Consider the following 20,758-nt stretch of genomic DNA (forward strand, 5'->3'; position numbering starts at 1 on the left):
TCGCCAGAATGCAACAAAAGAGTCATGCATCGAAGAGTAGCTTAGCTTCTATTAAGTGTTTGCATTTTATTTATCATATTCTGTAATTTTATCAACACATTTATATCATAGTCCTAGGGCAGCTGTGGCTACAACTGTAGCTTGCCTCCACCAGTGTATGAATGTGAGAGTGAATGAATAGTGGAATTGTAAAGCGCTTTGAGGGCCCCAAAAAGCGCTATATAAATGCAATCCATTATTATTATTATTATTATTACAGCTCAAACAGGTAATCAGCACTTTGTAGTTTTTTAGTTCAATTTTTAGAGGTCAGATAAGGTCAGGTCATAACCATAACATCACAAGCAGTCTGGTTGGAGACTTCAAGGCGATTTACATTGACACCCGCAGCAGTCAACTTCTCATGTAACTGTTTGATGGCATCCTCAGTCAGCGTACGAGTGCGAGCCAGGATCCAGGCAAAGTCAATGTTAAAAACTCCAAAGAAGTCAGAACAAGAGTACACCAAAGAATAGGACTGGTAATCTGTGGAGAGCACCCAGTAGGGACCATCTGCAACACCTGGATATAGACACAGATTGTATATTTTAAAAAAAGTACCATTGAAAGTACTTTGTATTTATATTTTATTTCATTAAAATATACAAGCTGTGTTCAAAAAAGTACCTTTAAAGAAGCTGACACTTAGAACAGCAGGTTGAGATGGTTCTTTAACTTTGGCAACTCCCTCAATCGAGTTTACCGTCCCATCAGACCTGTAATTTAGACAAGAGCACATGGGGTGACACCAATCAATATTTATTCCTTTGCAGGGTAGGGTAGTAGTTTCACCTAGATACATTAGATAGGCACATTTTTGGCCAAAAATAATAATTTTTTGCAAAGCAGAAGAACAGCTGAAACCTTACAGGAGCTCCGCATTGTGAACTTTGACTGTTCCATCGGACTGAAGACTGTATGTAGCTTGGTTGCATGTTCCTCTTTCAAACACAGCTGGAAGCTTCTCAATTTCGTACCAGGTACCCATATACTAAAGACAGAAGAAATTTTCTTCTTATTTTATGACCACACGGAGTCCACCAGTAACAGTGTTTTCCTTCATTAAAACAACTACCTCCAATTAACCTAAAACATAAAATAAAGCGAGGCCTAATAGAGCTGAACACCCTGCACACAGTTTAAGGTTAGAAATCAAAGTTCAGCAGAATGTAGTCATTAATAGCACTAATAATTCAATATTATACCTTTGTAACGTTGAAGTCTTCTTGAACAGATGGCTTCGGACACTTGCCAACATGAAAAGACTGCCCGTCAATTGTTGCTGCAGTCAGGAGAAGCGCAAACAGAACCTTTAAATAAAGTTAAAGCAACTGATTAAGCCCACTTACGCTAAACTTACACAAAAATAAAAGTGTAATAGTGTCACAGCACCTTGAATGCCTTCATGTCCAAAAAACTTGCAAAAGCTGTCAAAAATAAGAGCAAACTCTATTACCCCACAACTACTGCTCTATTATGTGAAGGCAAAGGGGTTTGGCTATTTGGTTAGCTTTTCCTTCCGTGCCAGATCTTTGTAACCTTTGTTTGAAGAACCATATTTAGATTGTGTTTGCAAAGCCTTTAACCTCCAGTGCAACGCAAACTCAGAATGACATTCAGTGCAGCAAAGGTACTTATAGCATAACTATTACTACTGAAGTGGTAGGGCTGCAGCAAATTAACATTTCTTCTAAACTCAAGATTATTTTATTCAATAATCATACAAGAAGCAAAACATCCATCAGGACTTCAAATTAGCTGTGTTAAAAAGTGAAGTGCATGAAAGCTTGATTTTGAAAGTCATGCACAATGTCACGGGTGCAGAAGCACCTCTTCCTCTGTGCGTCATCTGTTTTCTACTGTTTGTTTATGTGCCTGAACTGCTGCTGTACATAACTGATTCAATATCTGTGTTTAGTGTAAGATACTACATACTTTATTTATACCACCAGCCAAGTTGAGAAATCCCTATGTTATTGCACCACAAACTGCAAGGTGCTGTAAAAAAAAAAAAAAAAAGCCCTTTAAAATCTGTCCCTGTGGCAAAATAAGTGAATCAGTCTGCCCTGGAAGGGGCCTCATGTTCCATCCAGTAAGTGGTGACAAGGCTAGTAGGACACCTCATGATGGATAGCACTTCTAATCACCTGCTCTCCACCACAGTTTCCAAACTGATCAGAACAGAGATCCTCAGAGATTACCTAGATATAGTCAGGCTAATATCAATGCATTTCTGAGAACTTTGGAACCAGTGCCATAGACAGGGGCTGAACTCTGTTCCATCTTGAGTTCCCCTCAGCAATAGGCAGCAGGCAGGGGTCATTATACTTATAACCCTTTGTCTTGCTAACTAAAGGTTTTCCCCAGTGAACAGTCTGGGGTAGGTGTGAGTTGACAACTTTAAAATATTACCTTGAAAAGGACTGGAAACTTCAATTTCTTATGACTAAAATACATGTTATGATATTTCCAGATGGCCAATAATAAAGCGCGATTTACATCAGGAAGGTTAATATATTAGAATTGACGCTAGCTATTTGCCAACATATGACGGTTAACATCTATAACAAATCAAATAAATAAACGGAAATTAAAAAGGCAAGAAAGCTGAGAAGAGATGAGAGAAACACCCTTCAGTCATATTATGATTGTTGAGGATGCATGGTTTATCCACCACAAGGCACTCAGCAAAGTAAAACAGAGCATTTGCAACGCCACAAGCACCTCATCCAACAGATCCAAGTAAAGCTGGAAACATCGTAAACAATAAATACATAACTACACATAATAATTTTCAAATTTGCTTATCTTTCATGTGTCTTAAAAATATAAATTCAATATATCTGATTTCTAAAATCAAATATCAGATATGGTCTAAAAAATCCTGTATTGGTCACGCTCTAATATTAACAGCATCATGCACTGACTTGAATTAGCAAACACATCTTTCTTAATTGGCAGGTTGACAGCAGTGATACAACTGAACCAATGCATAAAGTCTTTGTGCTATAAAATCAAAATCTTGAAGCAGATTAAATAACCACAGGATTTATTTTTTTTCTAAAATAAGAATGAAAGAAACACAAGTTATGAAAAGTCTTTATTCAACATAAAGCACCAATATCTATACAAAACACATGCTTTCACTTTGACCTTAGACAGTTTCTAGGGTTTCTTTCCAACATAAAACTGAATGATTTGTTTTAATGGCACTTTTACAGTGGATGGAAATTATTTTTGATGTCGCTAATGTTCTCCAGAATTCTCCAAACTTGAGAAAAAAAAAACAATGAAAAGACAACATATGAAAATAAAAAAAGAAAGAAAACAGGCAAAAAGTTAGAAGAAACAGTCATTTGACAAACAACACATGATAAATTACATTCTTAAATTTAACCATCTGATTTCTTGTTATGTGCTGTGACAGTATAAATAAATCATTGAATTTAAATTAAATACCCTTAAGAGAAAGAGCTGATAAGATGAAAAAGCTACAAGACAAACACGTTTTAAAGAATGAAAATATTGAACTAGAAAATATAAAAAATGAAGTACAGTGCATCAAAAGTTACTTTGGTGGCAACACTGGTTGTCCGAGGGACGTGTTGTTTGTGAAGAGTTCTGGTCTTAATAGAACTTTTTTTTTTCCTGAATTGGTTTAAAACCTTTCAAGACAACCTGTAAACATAGAAAAAAATATGTAAGTTGCCTTTTACACTTCCATTGGAAAAGTCTTTGGACTGCCACGCTTCAGGGCAGGTGCAGGTTCCTGCAGCCAACCTCAGCCTTTACTTCCAGTCTCCTGAAGAACTACGAAAAAAAAAGGACCTCTCTCATCCTCAACACGCCTGCACAAGTGAGGGGAAAACCCATGAGTGTTACTTTATGTATGGTTCGCATAACATAACACAGATGTGTCTTGTTGCCACCTTTCTTGAAAAAACAAAACAAAAATCTGGGTGCTGCGTGTATCATTTTAACATGACTAAATCCTTAGCACATTGCATTTGAGATGTTAGACTATTAAGGATGCTAAAAAGATTAGCAGCCCATGTTAGCATCTGTCCTGGGTTTTACAGTATTGTATATGCCAAGTTGGAAATCTTTTGGATTGCTTTACAACACAAAGGATCGTTTCTATTCATTTCTTTGCTAAGCAGTTCACAAACTAGTTTCAGCTCCAGAGTGTAGCAACAACCTAATATTAGCTTACCTTCCCAGGAGATACCTTGCTGATGTCAGCAGTTTGTTACTGCCTCAAACCCTTTGTGTGATGCCAGTAGAGGGAAAGGTGTCAGAATTAGTAACATTCATGTTGTAAGTGTGAAAGTGGAGTCGGAAAAGAACACAAAATGCTACACGTAGAACCAAAGATGTGCAGAAAGCGACATTGTTTTTCCAAGAGGGGTGCTCAGATCTTTTTCCAGAGGTTTTAACTTCAGTGGAGGCTCGGATGGGTTTCCTTGCATGAGTGGTATTCAGGGACAGGGTGGTTTACGGGTTTTTGTGGGTCTCAATGCACAGGACAATGTACTCGTTGGAACAGCTTCGAGTCTCCTGACCCATGAGCAGACCTGAGGTCAGGCTTGATGACTGGCCCATGACGGATACATGGTCTGCTCGCCATGTCTCGCAGTGCTTGTCTGTTGCGCGGAGCCCCTGGCTGGTAGAGCCGTGCCAAACACTCTTCTGAGGCCTAATGCAAAGAGAACAGAAAATATCACTGCTGTAGACAGATGAACAGACTCCAAGAAACAAATTCAGTAAATGAAGTGTACAAACCAGAAGGGGTCAGCTAAGACATCCCGGCCATCAAAGGAGTAGATGGGTATCCTGGTATTGATCGGCCCCCCATTGCCAGTGAAAATTGAGCGCCAATTCCTAAACATCATGTCTCCCTGTGGTCAGACATAGCGGGTTCGATACATTTAAAAACATATGCTTCGGACATGATGAAATTTTGATGCTAGTGGTTGTTTGACAGTAAAAAGCAGCACTCACTCTGAGGTTGGTAACTGGCAGAGTCTGCCGGAAACCTGGATAGACAACGTGAACCAGGTCTTGTCTGTGGGATGAAATGAAGGCACGGTAGTTGGGAGCCAAACCCATCGCCTTGGCCTGCTCGAAGCACATCCGGTCAGCCATGTCAAGCCCCATCATGTCCCCTGAGTGAGGCTGGTTCAACGCCACCAGGTTGAGCTTCAGGGAGAAGACGGAACAGATCAGTGTTAATCCAAGGTTGTTCAAGAGACAACTAAAAACAAATCTCTTCACAAGGGCTTCGATGATAATTAAGCACTCACCCTGCCTTTAACAGAGTGTATTCTTTGTATGGTGTCTCCTCTTACATGATGTGAGGCTCGAGGCTAAATGAATCATTGAAAATCAATGTTAGAGAGATGAATACTCTAACACCAAATTCCACAAAGGCATTTTTTTTATATTGACAGGTTATGCAATAAGTACCTCATCTTGTGGGATAATGTTATTGGCGAGGTAGATCAGGCTGCCAAGCTGTGTGAACAAAACAGAAGTATAAAGTTAGGAAAATATATACCAAAAGTTGATGTATTTGAGTTCACGTTGCTCTTAAATCAATAATAATGATTTGATTCAGTAATATTTTCTGTTTTTTTTCCTGTTTGCAGCTCATTAATCATTTATTAGTTTAATGGAAAAAAAAACTTGGACCTCAAAAAACTGTTTCCAGCATCTATACAAGTCCAAATATCAGAGCTCTGCTGCCTCATTAGGGTGACGTTGAGCAGGTGAGATGTGTTATTCATGATCATGATGGAGAGCAGTTTGTTCTGTGACCAGTGTACTAATATGAACATGAAAGTATTTCTGTAAACCGATTTTACCAAACTGATAAAGCACCATTGTAAATTAGTACCTGGATCTCTTTCCATCCCTGGGAAACTTTAAGGAAGAGACTTCCTGTCGTTGTAACAAATGCCAGAGTGCCCTCTGCATCTTTCACTGTTTGCTGCATCATACTCTCACGAGTCGAAAATGTTTTCAGCTGAGAAGCAAATGTGGAAAAGTACAAAATGCGCAGAAAAAAATCAGTTAGGAGAATCACGGGTCTGGTGTCATATTAATATATAGCTCAGCCACAGATAAACTGACTTACAGACGCTGTGTTACTTGAAGGACTAGCAGGTCCAGGTGGTCCAGGAGGTCCAGGAGGGCCTGGGGGGCCTGCAATGGTCAGACCTGCAATAACAAAGATCTCAGTATCTTCCATGTAGAATATAGCAAGTGATTCTTTTATTTCATTAGTTACAGTAACTATACATCCTTCAGACGATTATATTTATTATATTTGCAGTTAAATGAGTTTTACCTGAACCATATCTCAAGGATGACCCAGAGGGCCCTGGAGGTCCTGGTGGCCCAGGAGGTCCAACAAGACCAGGCTTGCCATAGCCTGGTATACCAGGAGGCCCTGGCGGCCCAGGGGGGCCAGGGGGACCGACCACTGATTCTCCTTTGGGCCCCTAAAATATATAAAGGACAGAATTACTAACACTTTAAGGTTTATTCTTTCAAAAATATACCATGATGCATAAAACTTACCACGGGTCCTGATCTTCCAGGGATACCTGAAATCCCCGGGAACCCCGCCTCTCCCTTTTCCCCTTTGATTCCCTGGTCACCATTCATCACCTATTAGTGCATACACAGGCAAAACCATCACACAGTAATCAACTGCTGACTGAAAAACGATTAAGTGCCAAAAACTACAGTCCTTTAAATGTCTACTTAAAGACTTCGAAAAGTAAGTCAATCTATAAAGACTCCCATGTAAAAACACCAACTTTAGAGCAGAAATCAAGTCTGGTACAAAACATGGTTGCAGTTTACGCAGCCAACTTTCCCCAACAACTCTACATGGGCTGAAACCGTTTTCACAACTTGTTAAATTTCTATTAAAGTTTAATTCTATCTGGAGTGTGGTTGACTTCACTGACAGGCAGAAGTTGACAAACATGGCTGTAGCCACCAGCTCCCTGCTAGGCTTCAAATGCCAGAACTCCTGTTGGTATGTTTTGGAGTATTTCTTTATATGAGTATTTAAAATGATTTAAAAGGTCTGCTGAATTGTATTAACAACCTGTCCAACAAGTTTGTGGTCCAATTCAAGTGAGTGAAATTCTAGTATTGAATGTTACTAAGTACTTATTAGCAGCTGCCTTTGCTGTCATACAGTCAGCACATGTGGTTGAACGTTGTTAATAAAGTTTGCTAAAATTAACTAATAATTTGGCACTGAATTCTCTTTCTTTACATGACATAAGTCTCAAATCATTCATTGATAACTTATAACCACTTTTTTCCACTTGTAACAAGCAGTAAAGCTACAACTGGGGCAAATTTTAATTGTTAAAAATACTTTTGAGCCATTTTTGTCATTCAGTAGTTAAAAAATGTTCAAAATCCATGATAATGATTTGTGGGATTTTTTCTTTCTTTCTTTTTGTCATCCGGTATGAACTCTACATTTCCTTAGAATATTTGAATGAAGGTGCTATAAAGTATCTGCCTATATATTTCCAGCTAAACTGTCTCCAACTGGTTTACCACTAATATTTTCTTTTATGTCTTCACCCGACTTAGCTTTCAAAATATTTTAGACATATTCTTACAACCTGATCATAAATCCACAAAACAAATGGCTATATTCACCTTTTAAATACAATTTGTGGTTAAAATTCAAGCACACATTCCATAACAAAAAAAGAGAAAAGAGCAACCTTTGTTTTTCCCTTATAAAACTTACCCAGCCTCCTCTTTGATTATATGACACTAGAGGAGAAACAAAAACAAACAAACAACACTTTTATTCTTGAATCACAGCGGGTTAAAAAGCTACATAAATTACCCTTTTTAAGCCTCCTTTATATTAAGATTGATTTTTCTCTCTGATAATTCTTAATATATTTAGTGTTTTTATTTTAATACTAAGGAAGACATTTTTAACTCACTTGGTGGAGCCGGTATCCCTGGAAGTCCCCTCTCTCCCTTCTCCCCTTTTATTCCTATCTGACAGTTACCTTTGAGACAACAAAATGTACTGTAAATACGCTGCAACTTTGGGTATGTTTATTAAAAGTATTTTGAGTGTAAAGGCAGTCTCTGGCAAACTATTTCCATAATTAGTTGATGTTTAATTTACAGGAAACAGATAAGGTGACCAAACCTACCAGCTGCAATGGTTCCATTTGAATTAAGCTGAAATAACAGAAAAAATGCAGATTAACAACAGGCAGTGACACAATTCCTTGTCAGTTTACAATACATTATAGTACTGATACCCCCGTTTTGCATGTTAACACTACACTTGATCAGCAACTGCAAACACATGCAGATTTTCTACAGGTGCGACTTTATAACTACCTCCTTTTGTTTCCTGCACTTAGCATTTCAAGTCTTTACAGACTTGAAATGCATCATGCAGGGATATTTTGGAGCAGCTGTTAAAATGTTTTGAGTGATAAAAGGTGTTACAATGAAAAACATGCATGTTATCGGTACACAGAAGGAAAAGCAGAGGACGGTGTTAAGAGAGAAAAAAAATGGCGTGGTAGCCCACAAAAAAAGTTTTGTACTTTTGTGCACATGAGGTTTGATCAAGATGCACTTCAGAGTCGGCTCAGCATACACTCTAAAGTCCGATGGATAATTCATTTACATGCTGACTTTTATGCAGCCTGTGTCAGAGAAAAATCAAGTATGCACTGCAGATAAGCAGACAGACTGTGCGAAATCAATATTCCACAATACAAATATAATTTTACCAGTGGGATTTTACATAAAGCTCTTTAACACAGGCTGCACTAAAGCTGTCGATTTATTATGCTTTATTAGTATACAGTGCAGCTGTACGGTCAGAAACCTACGGGTGTTTTGCAGTGTGGTCTGGGGGGTATAGGGAACACTGTCTTTAGGAAGAAAAGGAAACAGTGAGCAAATAAAACACATAATTTAAAGTGACAATTGACAAGAACTGTGTAAAAAATTAAAAGTGTTTACTCCTTTGGGGCAGTTGAATATTCCTGGGCGCCCCGGTGGGCCGGGAGGTCCCTATGAAGAGTAAAAGAAAAAAAGACAAAACTGAAAAAACTGAAATGAAACTCTTTGCCAAACTGGCACAAGGAAATCAAAGCAACCTATGCTTCATTTGAAGATTATGATCAAAACCAGGTGCACAATATTCATACATAGAAACCGTAAAGCGTGACTCACTGGCAGGCCTCGAGAGTCCCCTTTCTCTCCTTTGGGTCCCATGAGGCCTGGGCGACCCTACAGAGACGGAGAGTTGTTATCCAAAAAGCAATTAAGTTTTTAGAAAAGAAAGTTACATAGATTTTAACTTCAACAATTCCCGCAGGGAAATTTGGGAGATGGATAGTTGGATAGTTTGCTGAACAAGTCAGTGTGTGATCAAATTTAACATAAAACCAAATCAAACAGGAGTTTCAATACATGAACTGAGAAAATTAGTTTGGAGAAAGCTAATCGTGTCAAATATGCACTGTTTTAGTTCATCTTAATCTTCTAATTTGTGAATCAATGCACAGAAATATGTTAATCTACTCTTAATTAGACAGTGTTTGGAGAGTCCATGGTGCTTACTGGTCTTCCAGGGAGCCCAAATTCTCCCTTGTGTCCCGCTGGTCCTATGGGCCCCTGTTGGGAATTAGAAAAAGTGATGCACCTGATGATCTATATCAGTGGAAATAAAACCAGCATTCATTAGCATTTACTTTAGTTTTCTGCAATCACTTACTTGAATTCCAGGGGGCCCTGGTACACCGTTCTCTCCCTGCAAACAAAGCTATATTTATGTACCATCCTGCACTCTTCATACACATACACAGAAAACTTTATCAGGGAGTTAGGTCTAAAAAGTACGGAAGCGTAGAGCTGCCACCCAGGCAAAAGAAAAATACAAGTGTATCACGTTATAACGTGAAAGGTTTATTGTTCTAACAAGATACTTTTCCTGTTTGTACAATATACTATCATGTTTGTACAATATACTTTTCACGTTTGAACAACATAATATCACGTTATTACAATATACATAATTATCACGTTCGTACAATATAATTATCACGTTCGTACAATATAATATTTATATTGTACGAACGTGATAATTATATTGTACGAACGTGATCATATATTGTACAAACGTAAAAAAAAATACCATTACAATAACATTTTTTATTGTAAGAACGTAAAACGTGTTGCATTCGGAAACCCAAATCCATGGTAGTTGTGGAGAGTGCACGCTCGTCAGAACTGGCACTTAACTTTGAATGCCCTGCTTTCAACATGGACACAAACACTGATAGCCCACTTCTGAGATTTCTTCGGAATCGTGGTGTACCTGAGGACTGTCTCTTACGAATGCTACAAGAACACGTAAGTGCACTCTTGAGGGGGAAACTTGTAAAACTCGCTTTTTACGAAGTTACAGCGTCTAAAAATGTGACATATTGCTAAGTTAGCAACCACAGCGGTTTTCGCTTCTCTCGCTTTGACTGCGTAAGGACGTAACGGTAGGCTGCATTGGTGTGGATCTTTAATATGGAATGGAAAATGTAAAACAAATTAACCCGCTGTATAAAACTGGGTCGTTGTATGACCACATGTTACTACTTAACCCGTATGCAGATTCCAGGTTTCTTAAATATATCGCTATATTATGTGATGCACAATGTTTCCTTGTTTATCTAAAAACAAATGAATTAAACTGTGTTTATATTGATATTTGTCTTCAATTAAAAAAAAACAGTGAGTTCAACCCTTTGTGCTCTGTGCAACTGAAAGATACGTGAATACTAATTTACTTTTTCAAAGGTGGGCGTTGTATATACTGTAATATTTCTATTAATAACATGTTAGAGAATCTCATTAATGTTGCTGCCATAGAGAGAGGAAAAGAATAAATGCTAAATATTGATGGCTGCCACTAAAATAATAACAGACAATTATCAAAACACATGTGAAATTTACATACATTTTTTTAGTGAGGTACCTCATGTGGTGTGGCAGCAGGTATACCTTGTACTTCTGTATAGTAATAAATATCCCTGTTATTACAGATTGATGCCACAGTGATTGATTTCATGGATGACAAGACCCTGTCTGATTACATCCCAACATATGGTGACCGGATAGCTGCCAGACGGTTCTGCTTGGAAAACAGTGGTGCAAGTACTAAGGAATCAAGAAAAAACTCATTGCTCGAAAAATTGAAGGAAAAGATGGGAATCAATGAAAATGAGAAGAAACCTGATCATGAGGAGGCATTTGTTTCTAAGAGAAAAAGAACATATGCAAAAAACAACAAATGGGCTGAGAAAAAGACACGAAAAATTGAGTTAGGGTGGATCCATGAAGGTAAGCAAGTGAGAAAGCGCAGAGGAGGAGGAACAAGGACCTTTGATGTGCCCAAAGACTCCAAAAAAGCTGACATATTACAGTATGCTAAAGATCTTTTCTTTCCAAGTGGAAAAAGCAAATTTGGAAGATGGGAAGTGTTCAGTCATGACATATTAGACTATCAGGAAGAGGCCGTATTTGATGAAGATGTCACAGTTGGAGAACTCTATTCAGCACTTAAAATGGGAATGTTGAGATTTTACTTGTGCACAAGAAGATTTTCCAATGATGAAGATGATGAAGAAGTTTATGATAGAGGGAAAACACATGTAAACAATGTTACACAACTGACTGACTCACATCAAGGAGATGAAGAAGCTTCTCACACTGTTGTGATCTCATCATCAGAATCTAGGAATGCTGATGAAGATGTATTATTAGACACATCTGAGGTAATGATTGGACCCTACCTTGGAGAGCCTCTGCCTTGTCAACTTGATGACACTGTAATAGATGAACCATTCCTGCAGTTTGAGGAAGATGATCTGGTCATCACATCCATTACACTTCCTCCAACAAACACAGCAGTCAGTAGTCCAGAAACATCTATAAGCAATGAAGCAATAAGCTCTGCAGGATCATATGATGTTGTCTGTGTTACCATCAAACTTCACAGGGTTACTATTCTGGAGGAGATGATCAGCCAGTTCAAAGATCCAACACTCCTCATACACCCTCTAAAATACACCTACATTGATGAAAAAGGAGCTGACGCAGATGGCGTATCAAGAGATGTGTATGCTGCATTTTGGTCAGAGTTTGTGGACAACACAGCTGAAGGAGAGGAGTTCAGAGTGCCATCACTGTCTCCTAAATGGCAGGAAGAAGAGTGGAAATCCATGGGTAGAATTTTACTGAAGGGATTTCAAGACCATGGATATTTCCCTTGTCGCCTTGCTCCTGTTTTCACAGTGGCACTCATCTTCGGTGAGAATCAAGTATCAGATGATCTGCTGTTTGAAAGTCTTCTCTTTTACCTAAGTCAATCAGATAGGGATCTGATAACAAGGGCACTAAAAGAAGATCTTTCAGATGAAGACAGGGATGAAGTGCTGGATCTCATGGATCGCCTGGATGTATCAGTGCTTCCAACCAAAGAGAACTTAAAAGGCCTTCTTCTGAAAGTCGCACACAAACAATTAATCCAAAAACCAGCATATGCCGCAGAGAAAATGTCCTTAGTTGCAAGCTACTTCCTAAAAGAAGCTTTTCAAAGCCCACAAGATGTCCTACAAATGTATGAGGATAAAAAGCCAACAACGAGAAAGCTTTTGAAGTTGCTTACTGCCTCTCCCACCACTCAAGCAGAGAAGCAGAGCTTCAGATTTCTGCACCAGTACATCAGAGGACTTGACGATACAGGGCTCAGAAGGATGTTCAGGTTTCTTACTGGGTCAGATGTCATCTGTGTTGACAAGGTTGAGGTACTGTTCACGCCTGTGGATGGACTGGCACGACGACCTGTGGCACACACATGCGGCCCTCTTCTGGAACTACCATGGACATACACGTCCTACCCAGAACTACGAAATGAACTGAACAATGTTTTGGCTGCTAAAAGCTCTTATGAGTTCAGCATAGCTTGATTAAAGTCCATCATGTTTAAACCAAAGAATGAAAGGTTTGCACTAACAATGACTGGCTATGAAGCTCTAAAGTTTGTTAAACCCACAAACAGGGAACACATCATTGTATAAAAAAAGAAAGAGCTTAAATTTCAGGGAAGTGTTTTATTTCATATTTGAATTTATTTTCAAAAATTGTGGATAACATCAATTTGTTTCCACCATGAAAAATGTAAATTTCAGTTTAAATTTTCATCCTTAAAAGTTTTACTAGTTTAAATGTTAACTAATTATGTTTAATAAGTTCATATGGTTAGCAGCAAGTGGTGAACTATGCTTATTATTAGTTCTTATCATGTGTCAAGGTCCTTTTCCACAGGTCTGTGGTGCAGTTTTGTAGGATACAAGATGTCTGCTAGAGGGGATGTTTTGTTTAGTAATAATTCAAAAGACTTAATATTAATTATTTTCAAGTATATTTTTTTTACCTTTCCACCAGTCATTTGTTTAGAACATATTTTAAGGGAATAACTTTGGAAGGCAATGTGTTTGATGCAATAGTTGACTGGAATAAAAGACAGAAAATTGGCACATAAGTTAAGTTTTGTAGTGTTTATCAAGAGTCCGTGTTTTCTTCTCCTTGAACACAAATAAAAGGGAGGTTAACATCTAACACTATTTGTTAATTATTAAATAATGCAGAATTTGTACATTTACCAGTTTACAAGAAACTGTTCGTGGATGAATAGCAGTTGCACAATGTGTTCAGTAAAATTGAAAACAATATTTCATGAATGATAATGTATAGGATCAGCAGTTTAAAAAATGTTTTTTTGACAGTCTTAAAACAGAAATCAGATATAATAGAAATTCCGTTAAAAAATAATTGGAAATGCCAAAAGGTTGGAGTACGCAGATTTGGTTAAATATATTTAGACATGCTTGCTTGCTACTATCTTGAACCGAAAATCCAAACAAAATAATAATGAATGTCTTTTCTATTGTTTATTGCACAAATAAAACATTGTACCCAAAAATATATGCGTAAAAATTCCCAAAGCCCAATTATATTTAGGTTTATAAGTCCTTCAGTATATAGGCTCTCAGGAAGAGATACAGTTCAATGGATTCATCTGCTGTGCTTGGTGGAAGTAAGAAGTTCTCTGACATTATAAGGCAACACAAGCTGAAAACGGTTTCATCACAGGTATAAGGTCCTCTCTGTTGGCCTTCTTGCTTACAAGCATCCACTGCCTCCCGAGAAACCTCTTTCAGATGATCCTGTCCTCCAAAGAGATGAGGGATGGTGTACATGAGAATCGGACGTCCACTTGGAGCAACTGCATTTCTGCTTCTGCGTATTATGTGGGTGTTCCACATATGTGCAACTTGCTGCAGCTCTTCCTATTAAATATTAAAAATTAAAAAATCTCATATCAGTAAAAGAACACATTTCTCTTGGCTCAACATGTTACCCAAAACGGCGCTGGCACGGCTGGCAACCTTAACCCAATTTCCCTCGGGATGAATAAAGTACGATCAATCAATCAATCAATCAATCAATCAATCAATCAATCAATCAATCAATCAATCAATCAAACAATCAGTCAATCAGTCAATCAATCAAAAGCACCACACAATGACAGTCGGAAAAACAGAGTTTATCAAAAATACTCAACAACAAGAATAACAGTGGTAGACACGTGATACTTTGGAAAATTTTAAGTAATTATTAAACGTGAATTGTTTTAGACAGTGCGATTTTATGTTTCTGGCCAGTGAAATATGCATTTTTTTTCATATCCTCAACGGAGTGATAATAGGGATGGTGCATGGTAGGTGTTAAAGCAAACTTTTTATTCTCTCTCCGTGTCTCTCTTTCTCTCTAACACACACACACACACACACACACACACACACACACACACACAATGACTCATTAAAAGAATATAAACATGGTTACATACCTCGATGACGTTCAGGCACGTAAACAATATGAGCTGCTTGTCCAAAAAACATCCAGAAAAGCAATCATGGTCTTTTAGTTCCTGGAGACGATTTATCCAGTGCTGAGCATGATGTCGTCTCAGAAAGGCCCACCAGCCTTCAATACGCTGATTGTGATTGCTGGATCCAGTAATAAAACAGTTTCTGACATTCGGATCCATAGTCCAGCGCAAGAATCGTTGCATCTCGGCCATTATGACATTTTCTGTTCCCAAATCAGAGCGAATCCTAGCAGGTGTTCCCATCCTCTTTTCAACTTCTGCTATGAAATATCCAGCAATGACTTTGGGATCATTGTTTGTTGAATAGGCATGAAGCCAAATCATAACTCTCGAAAACCCATCAATAGCTCCATTTATACAGATTCCAAAAGGCTTCAGTTTGTCATAGGAGTCAACATGCCACATGAAATTTGGTCCAGGATTTACATACGTGCGTCGCATTAGGCGATTTCTGCGTCGTTGCTCAACACCGTAAGGGTCAAGATATTTCAGTAAATGTCTCACAGTACTCTGCGTGACAACATAACCTGCCTGAATGCAGTTCAGGTGATGTAGTTTGTATCCATGGAGCCTCCCATGTCCCTCCAGTTGATCAATAAGAAATCGTGCCACCTCAATCGGATCGGACTCATTCTTTCTCCTGTACAGTCCCATGCGTTTTAGGTTTCTTCTAAGTGTCCGCATGCTTATCACAATACTGTCCAAACTGCTCAATAACAGCAAAATCTCCCCATGCCTCAATCCAAGCATAAAATAGAACTTAATTAATTCCAATAAACGAGCCATTTTCTCGCACTCTGATCTGCACTGTCACCCACTTCACTATGTTTTACACTTCCGTATCTTTACGGCAATATATCATGCTCGAACAATAAAATATGTTATAACGTGAAAATTTTATTGTTCAAACAATATAATTATCACGTTCGTACAATATAATATTTATATTGTACGAACGTGATAATTATATTGTACGAACGTGATAATTATGTATATTGTAATAACGTGATATTATGTTGTTCAAACGTGAAAAGTATATTGTACAAACATGATAGTATATTGTACAAACAGGAAAAGTATCTTGTTAGAACAATAAACCTTTCACGTTATAACGTGATACACTTGTATTTTTCTTTTGCCTGGGTGGCAGCTCTACGCTTCCGTAAAAAAGTGCAATATAACCTTGAATCCTTTGGGTCCCACTGGCCCAGGCAGGCCTGACATCATGGATCCATCTGCTGAGATGACAAATCCTGGCTCACCCTTTTCACCCTGTGTGTACACACAAGTACATTAAAAAAAAAAAAAAGCAACTTCCTGATAGTTTTCATTATAGTGTCCATACAGAAAACAAATCATGTTGTATGTACATCCCACTTACTTTAAGTCCAGGCGGTCCTTGCAAACCTGGCAATCCCATGTCACCCTTTGGACCCTTTGGTCCCTGCAAATAATTATGAGATTTCACAATTGAATAATTGATAATCTATATAATGAAATAAATCAAAGAGCAACAGCAGTGGGATGGTATTCCAGTAGACTTTTTGTAACCAGAAGAGTCGCCCTCTGGTTGCTATTAGAAAGAATGCATTTGGTCTACACTCAGTGAATTTTGGTCAGGTACTCACAGCGGGTCCCTGAGCTTCAAAAATCCCTGAGAAGTTAAAGGCACCATCTGTGTCGTTCAATAAGAGCTGAAGACAGAGAAAAGGAGTTTTAACAGTAAGACAGAGAATCACTAATGTTTAAATAGTAGAGTCACCAAAAGTATCACTACTTACATCCTGAAGGTTGATGATGGTTCCTGGTGGTCCAGGTGGTCCTGGGGGCCCAGGCAAACTATGCCCATCCTGTCCTGGCTCTCCCTGGAATAAAAATAATAATAAAATAGTTGACATTTTTACCTTTCAGCACATAGCAGTGCATGTATGCAGTATCTGTCTAGCAACTTGTTGATGGTTTCACCTTTTGTCCTTGGTCACCTTTGTCCCCCTTTGGTCCCTACAGACACAGGATTAAACATTAGCTGTAGTTCTTAGTGCCACTTAAATATGTGTCTGTTCTCTCCGACTAGTAAAAATGTAGTATGTGTAAAATCATTTAAAAAACATAAACAAAAGACACATATATAACTGTTGCATTTTGTAAGTTGGTTAACCTTACTCTCCAGTTGCTGCTGCATCTGCAATCTACTTTGCAACCCAACCCCACCCAAGCTACGGCTTTTTATGCTGTTTTTGAGTTACATCTGTTGTCACTGATGCATGCAAACTAGTGCAGACTGAAATAATTTACAGCTTGACTGAACATCATTTATTTAAGCATCAGTCTTTAAAAAAAGGGCACACTGCTTATTAAAATGTGTCAGAATTATTTAGATCACTGACCTCTGCCCCAGTCAGTCCATCTGTACCAGGAATGCCTGGGTCCCCGGGAACACCCTGCTCTCCCTGCAGAAGGAATGAAGAAAAATAAGCATCATTATGATTAAAAAAGGTGACTTGATTTCTGTCTTCTTAAAACTGAGGAATTCTTTCTGAAAAACTGATAAATAACCAAATCAATGATATTGATTATAATGTTCCAATCCAAATCCAAAAGTTGGCTGTGAACCTGTAAGATGACAGAATCTTTACTTTCTAGAGCACCATGCAGCCTAAAGCCAACATCTCCTCTCACCACAGGGCCTTTTACTTAATGGTCATTTATGGACCTAAAGCAAGCAGACTTTCAAGAAGCTTGTCTGATTTAATATCTTCAGCAGACTAACCTTTTGTCCTGGCTTTCCTGGAACACCAACAAAACCATCTTGACCCTATGAAAAGGATGAAGGAGACAAAATAAAGAAATCTAGATTTAAAAAAACAAATTGCATTTAGCAAAAACAGCAATTTATTGTATGCATCACTGAATGCCATCCAAGGCCTTAGATTTTAAATGTTCACCCATCCAACTTAACCTGAGAACATTTTTCAGGGAGAGCCATTTACATGGACCCACACACAAATATTTTACCTTGGGTCCTGGAAGTCCTGGGAGTCCTGGAGGTCCCTGTGAAAATCAAACCAAAATCAAACCTCGGGTAATAACAGGAGCCGTTCGTGAAATGCAAAAATGATAATACACTAAAATCGTGCCACATTTGTACCTGTGGACCTCTGGGTAATGTCGCTGCTGAAGCGGCCTCTAGCCCCGATCCTTCCATGTCCTAAAAAAATGCAAAGGCATCTAGCAATGAGCCAACATGTTTGTTGGAAACGAGGGCTCACATCAAATTTATGCACAGTTAATGATCAAAACTTTTGTTATAACACACACGCTGCAGCATTCACGGACAATTCATTTGCACTGTTTCTGTGTTTACAGGGAGATTGGGTTAAACAATGCATAGTTATTATACGTTCTTTGTCATCATGCTCTAGTTCTACAAACAAATCAATACTCATATCAGCTAAAGTTGCATATTATTCTTTATGATTTTCTAATGATAAAAATGACAAAACATTAGATATATTATCCCCATACATTTAGTAGTGAAACACACTATACCTCAAAGTCTGGGATGAAGTTTCTTCCTGGAGGCCCTGGGGGGCCAGGAGGACCAGGCAGACCCCTAGGACCAGGATGCCCTTCTGGACCATCTGCTCCTGGTAGACCTGGGAATCCTGGTGGGCCCTGATCTCCCTGAAAGAGACAAAATGTTTTTTGTTTTTTTTTTTTACTTTTAAAGGTAAAAAAATATTTTAGCAGGTAAGGAGTTGCTTTAACATAGCACAAGAAACCATTTGCCTCAATGCAAGCAGAAAAAGTGAGCAGAATTATGATTGCCAATATCGATAATGGTGGTTTGTCAATGTATCAAATATAATGAATAGCAAAATGAGCAGATCTTAACCTTTTGTGGGAGGTAAGTGAGCAGAGCTATGCTGTAGTATTGTGAGACGAAATGAAAAAACACAAATTGCACACATTCCTATTACTGACTCTCTCTACCGATTTACTCTTTGACAGTTTTAAAAGTAATTTAAAAAAAGATTAAAAAACACATTTCAATCGACTTCAGCACAGATTAAATGACACGGGCAGACATCGTCTTTCAACTAACCCTAACTCACTTCTCCACAGTTCCCACCCGTGTTCTCAGCCTGTTACAATTCAAAACAAAGAAGCGTAGCCATATAAATAAGCAAAAAAAACAACCCCAAAAACTTCAGTTAGCAACACTATTGCAGATTCAGAAGGCAGATTTATAGTATCTGTGTATTGCTAGTTTTTCCTTCCTTCCCTTCTTCCTTCTCAGATCATTCTGACAGCGTGCTTCTTCAACCTAGGAGGAGGAGACTTCAACCTAGAAATTGACAGGCTCAATCCAGCAGTGAGTCAAAGGAATTTGAAGTCCATCATTCTTAAATAATACAAGAGTGAATTTGGTCTTCACAATTCTTGGCGTACGTATCACTCTCAAGGATTACACCTTCCTTTTACCAGTAAACCACTCACAATCTCGCTTAGACTACTTTCTAGTTAGCAGCTCCATTATGAGCGATATCACAAATGATCAAATTCAGAAAAGAGTCACGCCACCAATTAGGAGCTGGAGATTTATTACATCATTACTGAAAGAACAACACTTCATGGGCTGGGCGCTCAGGTATGCACCGGCTCACTCCCGGTGGCGGCTTGTCGGGGCCTGGTGCCTGTGGCTCGGTCGTGGCCCTTCGGACGGGGTGGAGTGCCCTCGGCCTCTGGGCCTGGGGCTCGGTCCACTGTGGCACAGCTGGCTGCTTAGGGGCACATCACTGCAACCCTCTCTGGCTTCTGCTCCGCGGCTGCTGGGTGATCCCTCATCTGGGGCTCTCCTCAGCTCTTATCGGTAGAGTGGCACAGTTGCCCCTCCATTGGTCTTCCTTGGACTCTTGCTTTCTGGGGATCTCTGGTCCCTGGAGGAGATCCAGGGACCAGGATGGGGCTATGGCCCACACCCTCTAGCAGATCGTTACATGAAGGAACCTTTTGAATACAAGTGTGCTCATGCTCACAGGTTTACACACAGGTGTTCACGGACACAAACGACACCTTCCTTTGCTGCTACCTCAAAGCACACTGTGTGCTGTCGATCTTACGTGCTGTGCAATAATAGTCAATATTTAGTATTTACACATAGATTACCGCAATGATGTTGTTTATTATATTGCTCTCTTTTTTGCTTGCTTTCTGTCTTTTTTTCCCTCTCAACAGGTGATCCAGGTGATTGATATATATGTATTTTTTGCCCCCCACCTTTTTTTTTGTTTGTTTGTTTGTTTTTGTGCCCTTTATCTCCGTCTCTCTTCCCCGCTGTTCTTCTTTCCCTCCCGCTCTTTCTTTCTCCCTTTCCTTTCCCCCAGTCATGTATGTAACAACTGAAAATAAAATAAAATAAAATAAACAATAAAAAAAAAGGTCAATCAAATGGACCAGTACGGCAAGGCGGGGCTGGTCCACTTGGTATAGTAAATCCGTTGGGCATCTTTCTTGGCCTTTATCCATCAGAATTATTGTCTAAAGAACCAAACGAGACAGGTGGCAGAAAAAAAAGGAAAAAAAAAGAACAAAACTTCATTAATTATTTCTAAAAGAAATGGGCAACATATTTAGATAATAATGACCTGAAAGGAATATCACCATGTTGTCCGGGGCTTGGTCTGT

The 20,758-nt window shown here is 38.8% G+C and overlaps 4 protein-coding genes across 8 annotated transcripts in view; 1 reads left to right on the forward strand and 3 right to left on the reverse strand.

The window, feature by feature from the left end:
- Window positions 1-272: 272 nt before the first annotated feature.
- On the reverse strand, window positions 273-1,529 carry LOC113029262 (apolipoprotein D-like). Its single transcript, XM_026180038.1, has 5 exons — window positions 1,432-1,529; window positions 1,245-1,349; window positions 909-1,030; window positions 667-755; window positions 273-561 (listed from the first exon to the last, which is right to left on the reverse strand). Exons 1-5 carry the CDS (start codon window positions 1,444-1,446, stop codon window positions 320-322), a joined length of 573 nt encoding a protein of 190 aa, XP_026035823.1. The 5' UTR covers window positions 1,447-1,529; the 3' UTR covers window positions 273-319.
- Window positions 1,530-3,126: 1,597 nt separating this feature from the next.
- The window catches only part of LOC113029322 (collagen alpha-1(XVIII) chain-like), a 130,292-nt gene continuing 112,660 nt past the window's right edge, over window positions 3,127-20,758 (reverse strand). For 4 of the 5 annotated variants that reach the window (XM_026180149.1, XM_026180147.1, XM_026180148.1 and 1 more), the window contains 27 exons: window positions 18,620-18,754; window positions 18,219-18,278; window positions 18,086-18,121; window positions 17,841-17,885; window positions 17,458-17,520; window positions 17,036-17,071; window positions 16,852-16,935; window positions 16,699-16,764; window positions 16,452-16,514; window positions 16,253-16,342; window positions 9,836-9,871; window positions 9,682-9,735; window positions 9,292-9,348; window positions 9,079-9,129; window positions 8,946-8,987; window positions 8,250-8,277; window positions 8,031-8,099; window positions 7,826-7,851; window positions 6,622-6,711; window positions 6,389-6,542; window positions 6,176-6,258; window positions 5,936-6,064; window positions 5,506-5,553; window positions 5,343-5,405; window positions 5,041-5,238; window positions 4,822-4,937; window positions 3,127-4,735 (listed from right to left, as the gene is read on the reverse strand). In XM_026180149.1, the coding sequence (XP_026035934.1) occupies window positions 4,534-4,735; window positions 4,822-4,937; window positions 5,041-5,238; window positions 5,343-5,405; window positions 5,506-5,553; window positions 5,936-6,064; window positions 6,176-6,258; window positions 6,389-6,542; window positions 6,622-6,711; window positions 7,826-7,851; window positions 8,031-8,099; window positions 8,250-8,277; window positions 8,946-8,987; window positions 9,079-9,129; window positions 9,292-9,348; window positions 9,682-9,735; window positions 9,836-9,871; window positions 16,253-16,342; window positions 16,452-16,514; window positions 16,699-16,764; window positions 16,852-16,935; window positions 17,036-17,071; window positions 17,458-17,520; window positions 17,841-17,885; window positions 18,086-18,121; window positions 18,219-18,278; window positions 18,620-18,754 (2,124 nt within the window). In that variant the 3' untranslated portion in view covers window positions 3,127-4,533. The remainder of the gene's footprint in view (window positions 4,736-4,821; window positions 4,938-5,040; window positions 5,239-5,342; window positions 5,406-5,505; window positions 5,554-5,935; window positions 6,065-6,175; window positions 6,259-6,388; window positions 6,543-6,621; window positions 6,712-7,825; window positions 7,852-8,030; window positions 8,100-8,249; window positions 8,278-8,945; window positions 8,988-9,078; window positions 9,130-9,291; window positions 9,349-9,681; window positions 9,736-9,835; window positions 9,872-16,252; window positions 16,343-16,451; window positions 16,515-16,698; window positions 16,765-16,851; window positions 16,936-17,035; window positions 17,072-17,457; window positions 17,521-17,840; window positions 17,886-18,085; window positions 18,122-18,218; window positions 18,279-18,619; window positions 18,755-20,758) is intronic. The other variant, XM_026180150.1, reaches the window with a different exon arrangement.
- On the forward strand, window positions 10,232-13,734 carry LOC113029324 (uncharacterized). The gene is made up of 2 exons (XM_026180151.1): window positions 10,232-10,473; window positions 11,157-13,734. The coding sequence occupies exons 1-2, from the start codon at window positions 10,318-10,320 to the stop codon at window positions 13,080-13,082; spliced, it is 2,082 nt and encodes a 693-aa protein (XP_026035936.1). The 5' UTR covers window positions 10,232-10,317; the 3' UTR covers window positions 13,083-13,734.
- On the reverse strand, window positions 14,053-15,988 carry LOC113029325 (uncharacterized). Its single transcript, XM_026180152.1, has 2 exons — window positions 15,029-15,988; window positions 14,053-14,465 (listed from the first exon to the last, which is right to left on the reverse strand). Exons 1-2 carry the CDS (start codon window positions 15,854-15,856, stop codon window positions 14,139-14,141), a joined length of 1,155 nt encoding a protein of 384 aa, XP_026035937.1. The 5' UTR covers window positions 15,857-15,988; the 3' UTR covers window positions 14,053-14,138.

The sequence above is a fragment of the Astatotilapia calliptera genome, chromosome 9, assembly GCF_900246225.1.
Source record: "Astatotilapia calliptera chromosome 9, fAstCal1.2, whole genome shotgun sequence".
Taxonomy (NCBI): domain Eukaryota; kingdom Metazoa; phylum Chordata; class Actinopteri; order Cichliformes; family Cichlidae; genus Astatotilapia; species Astatotilapia calliptera.

Bases quoted from the DNA above. Each gene is read 5' to 3' on its own strand.
- LOC113029324 (XM_026180151.1), top strand. From the start codon at position 10,318: ATGGTAGTTGTGGAGAGTGCACGCTCGTCAGAACTGGCACTTAACTTT. The intron at 10,474-11,156 runs GTAAGTGCACTC...CTGTTATTACAG, and splicing joins TACGAATGCTACAAGAACAC to ATTGATGCCACAGTGATTGA.
- LOC113029325 (XM_026180152.1), bottom strand. From the start codon at position 15,856: ATGGCTCGTTTATTGGAATTAATTAAGTTCTATTTTATGCTTGGATTG. The intron at 14,466-15,028 runs GTATGTAACCAT...AATATTTAATAG, and splicing joins CGTGCCTGAACGTCATCGAG to GAAGAGCTGCAGCAAGTTGC.
- LOC113029262 (XM_026180038.1), bottom strand. The intron at 1,031-1,244 runs GTATAATATTGA...TTCTGTCTTTAG, and splicing joins AAGACTTCAACGTTACAAAG to TATATGGGTACCTGGTACGA. The intron at 562-666 runs GTACTTTTTTGA...GTCTATATCCAG, and splicing joins AAGTGTCAGCTTCTTTAAAG to GTGTTGCAGATGGTCCCTAC.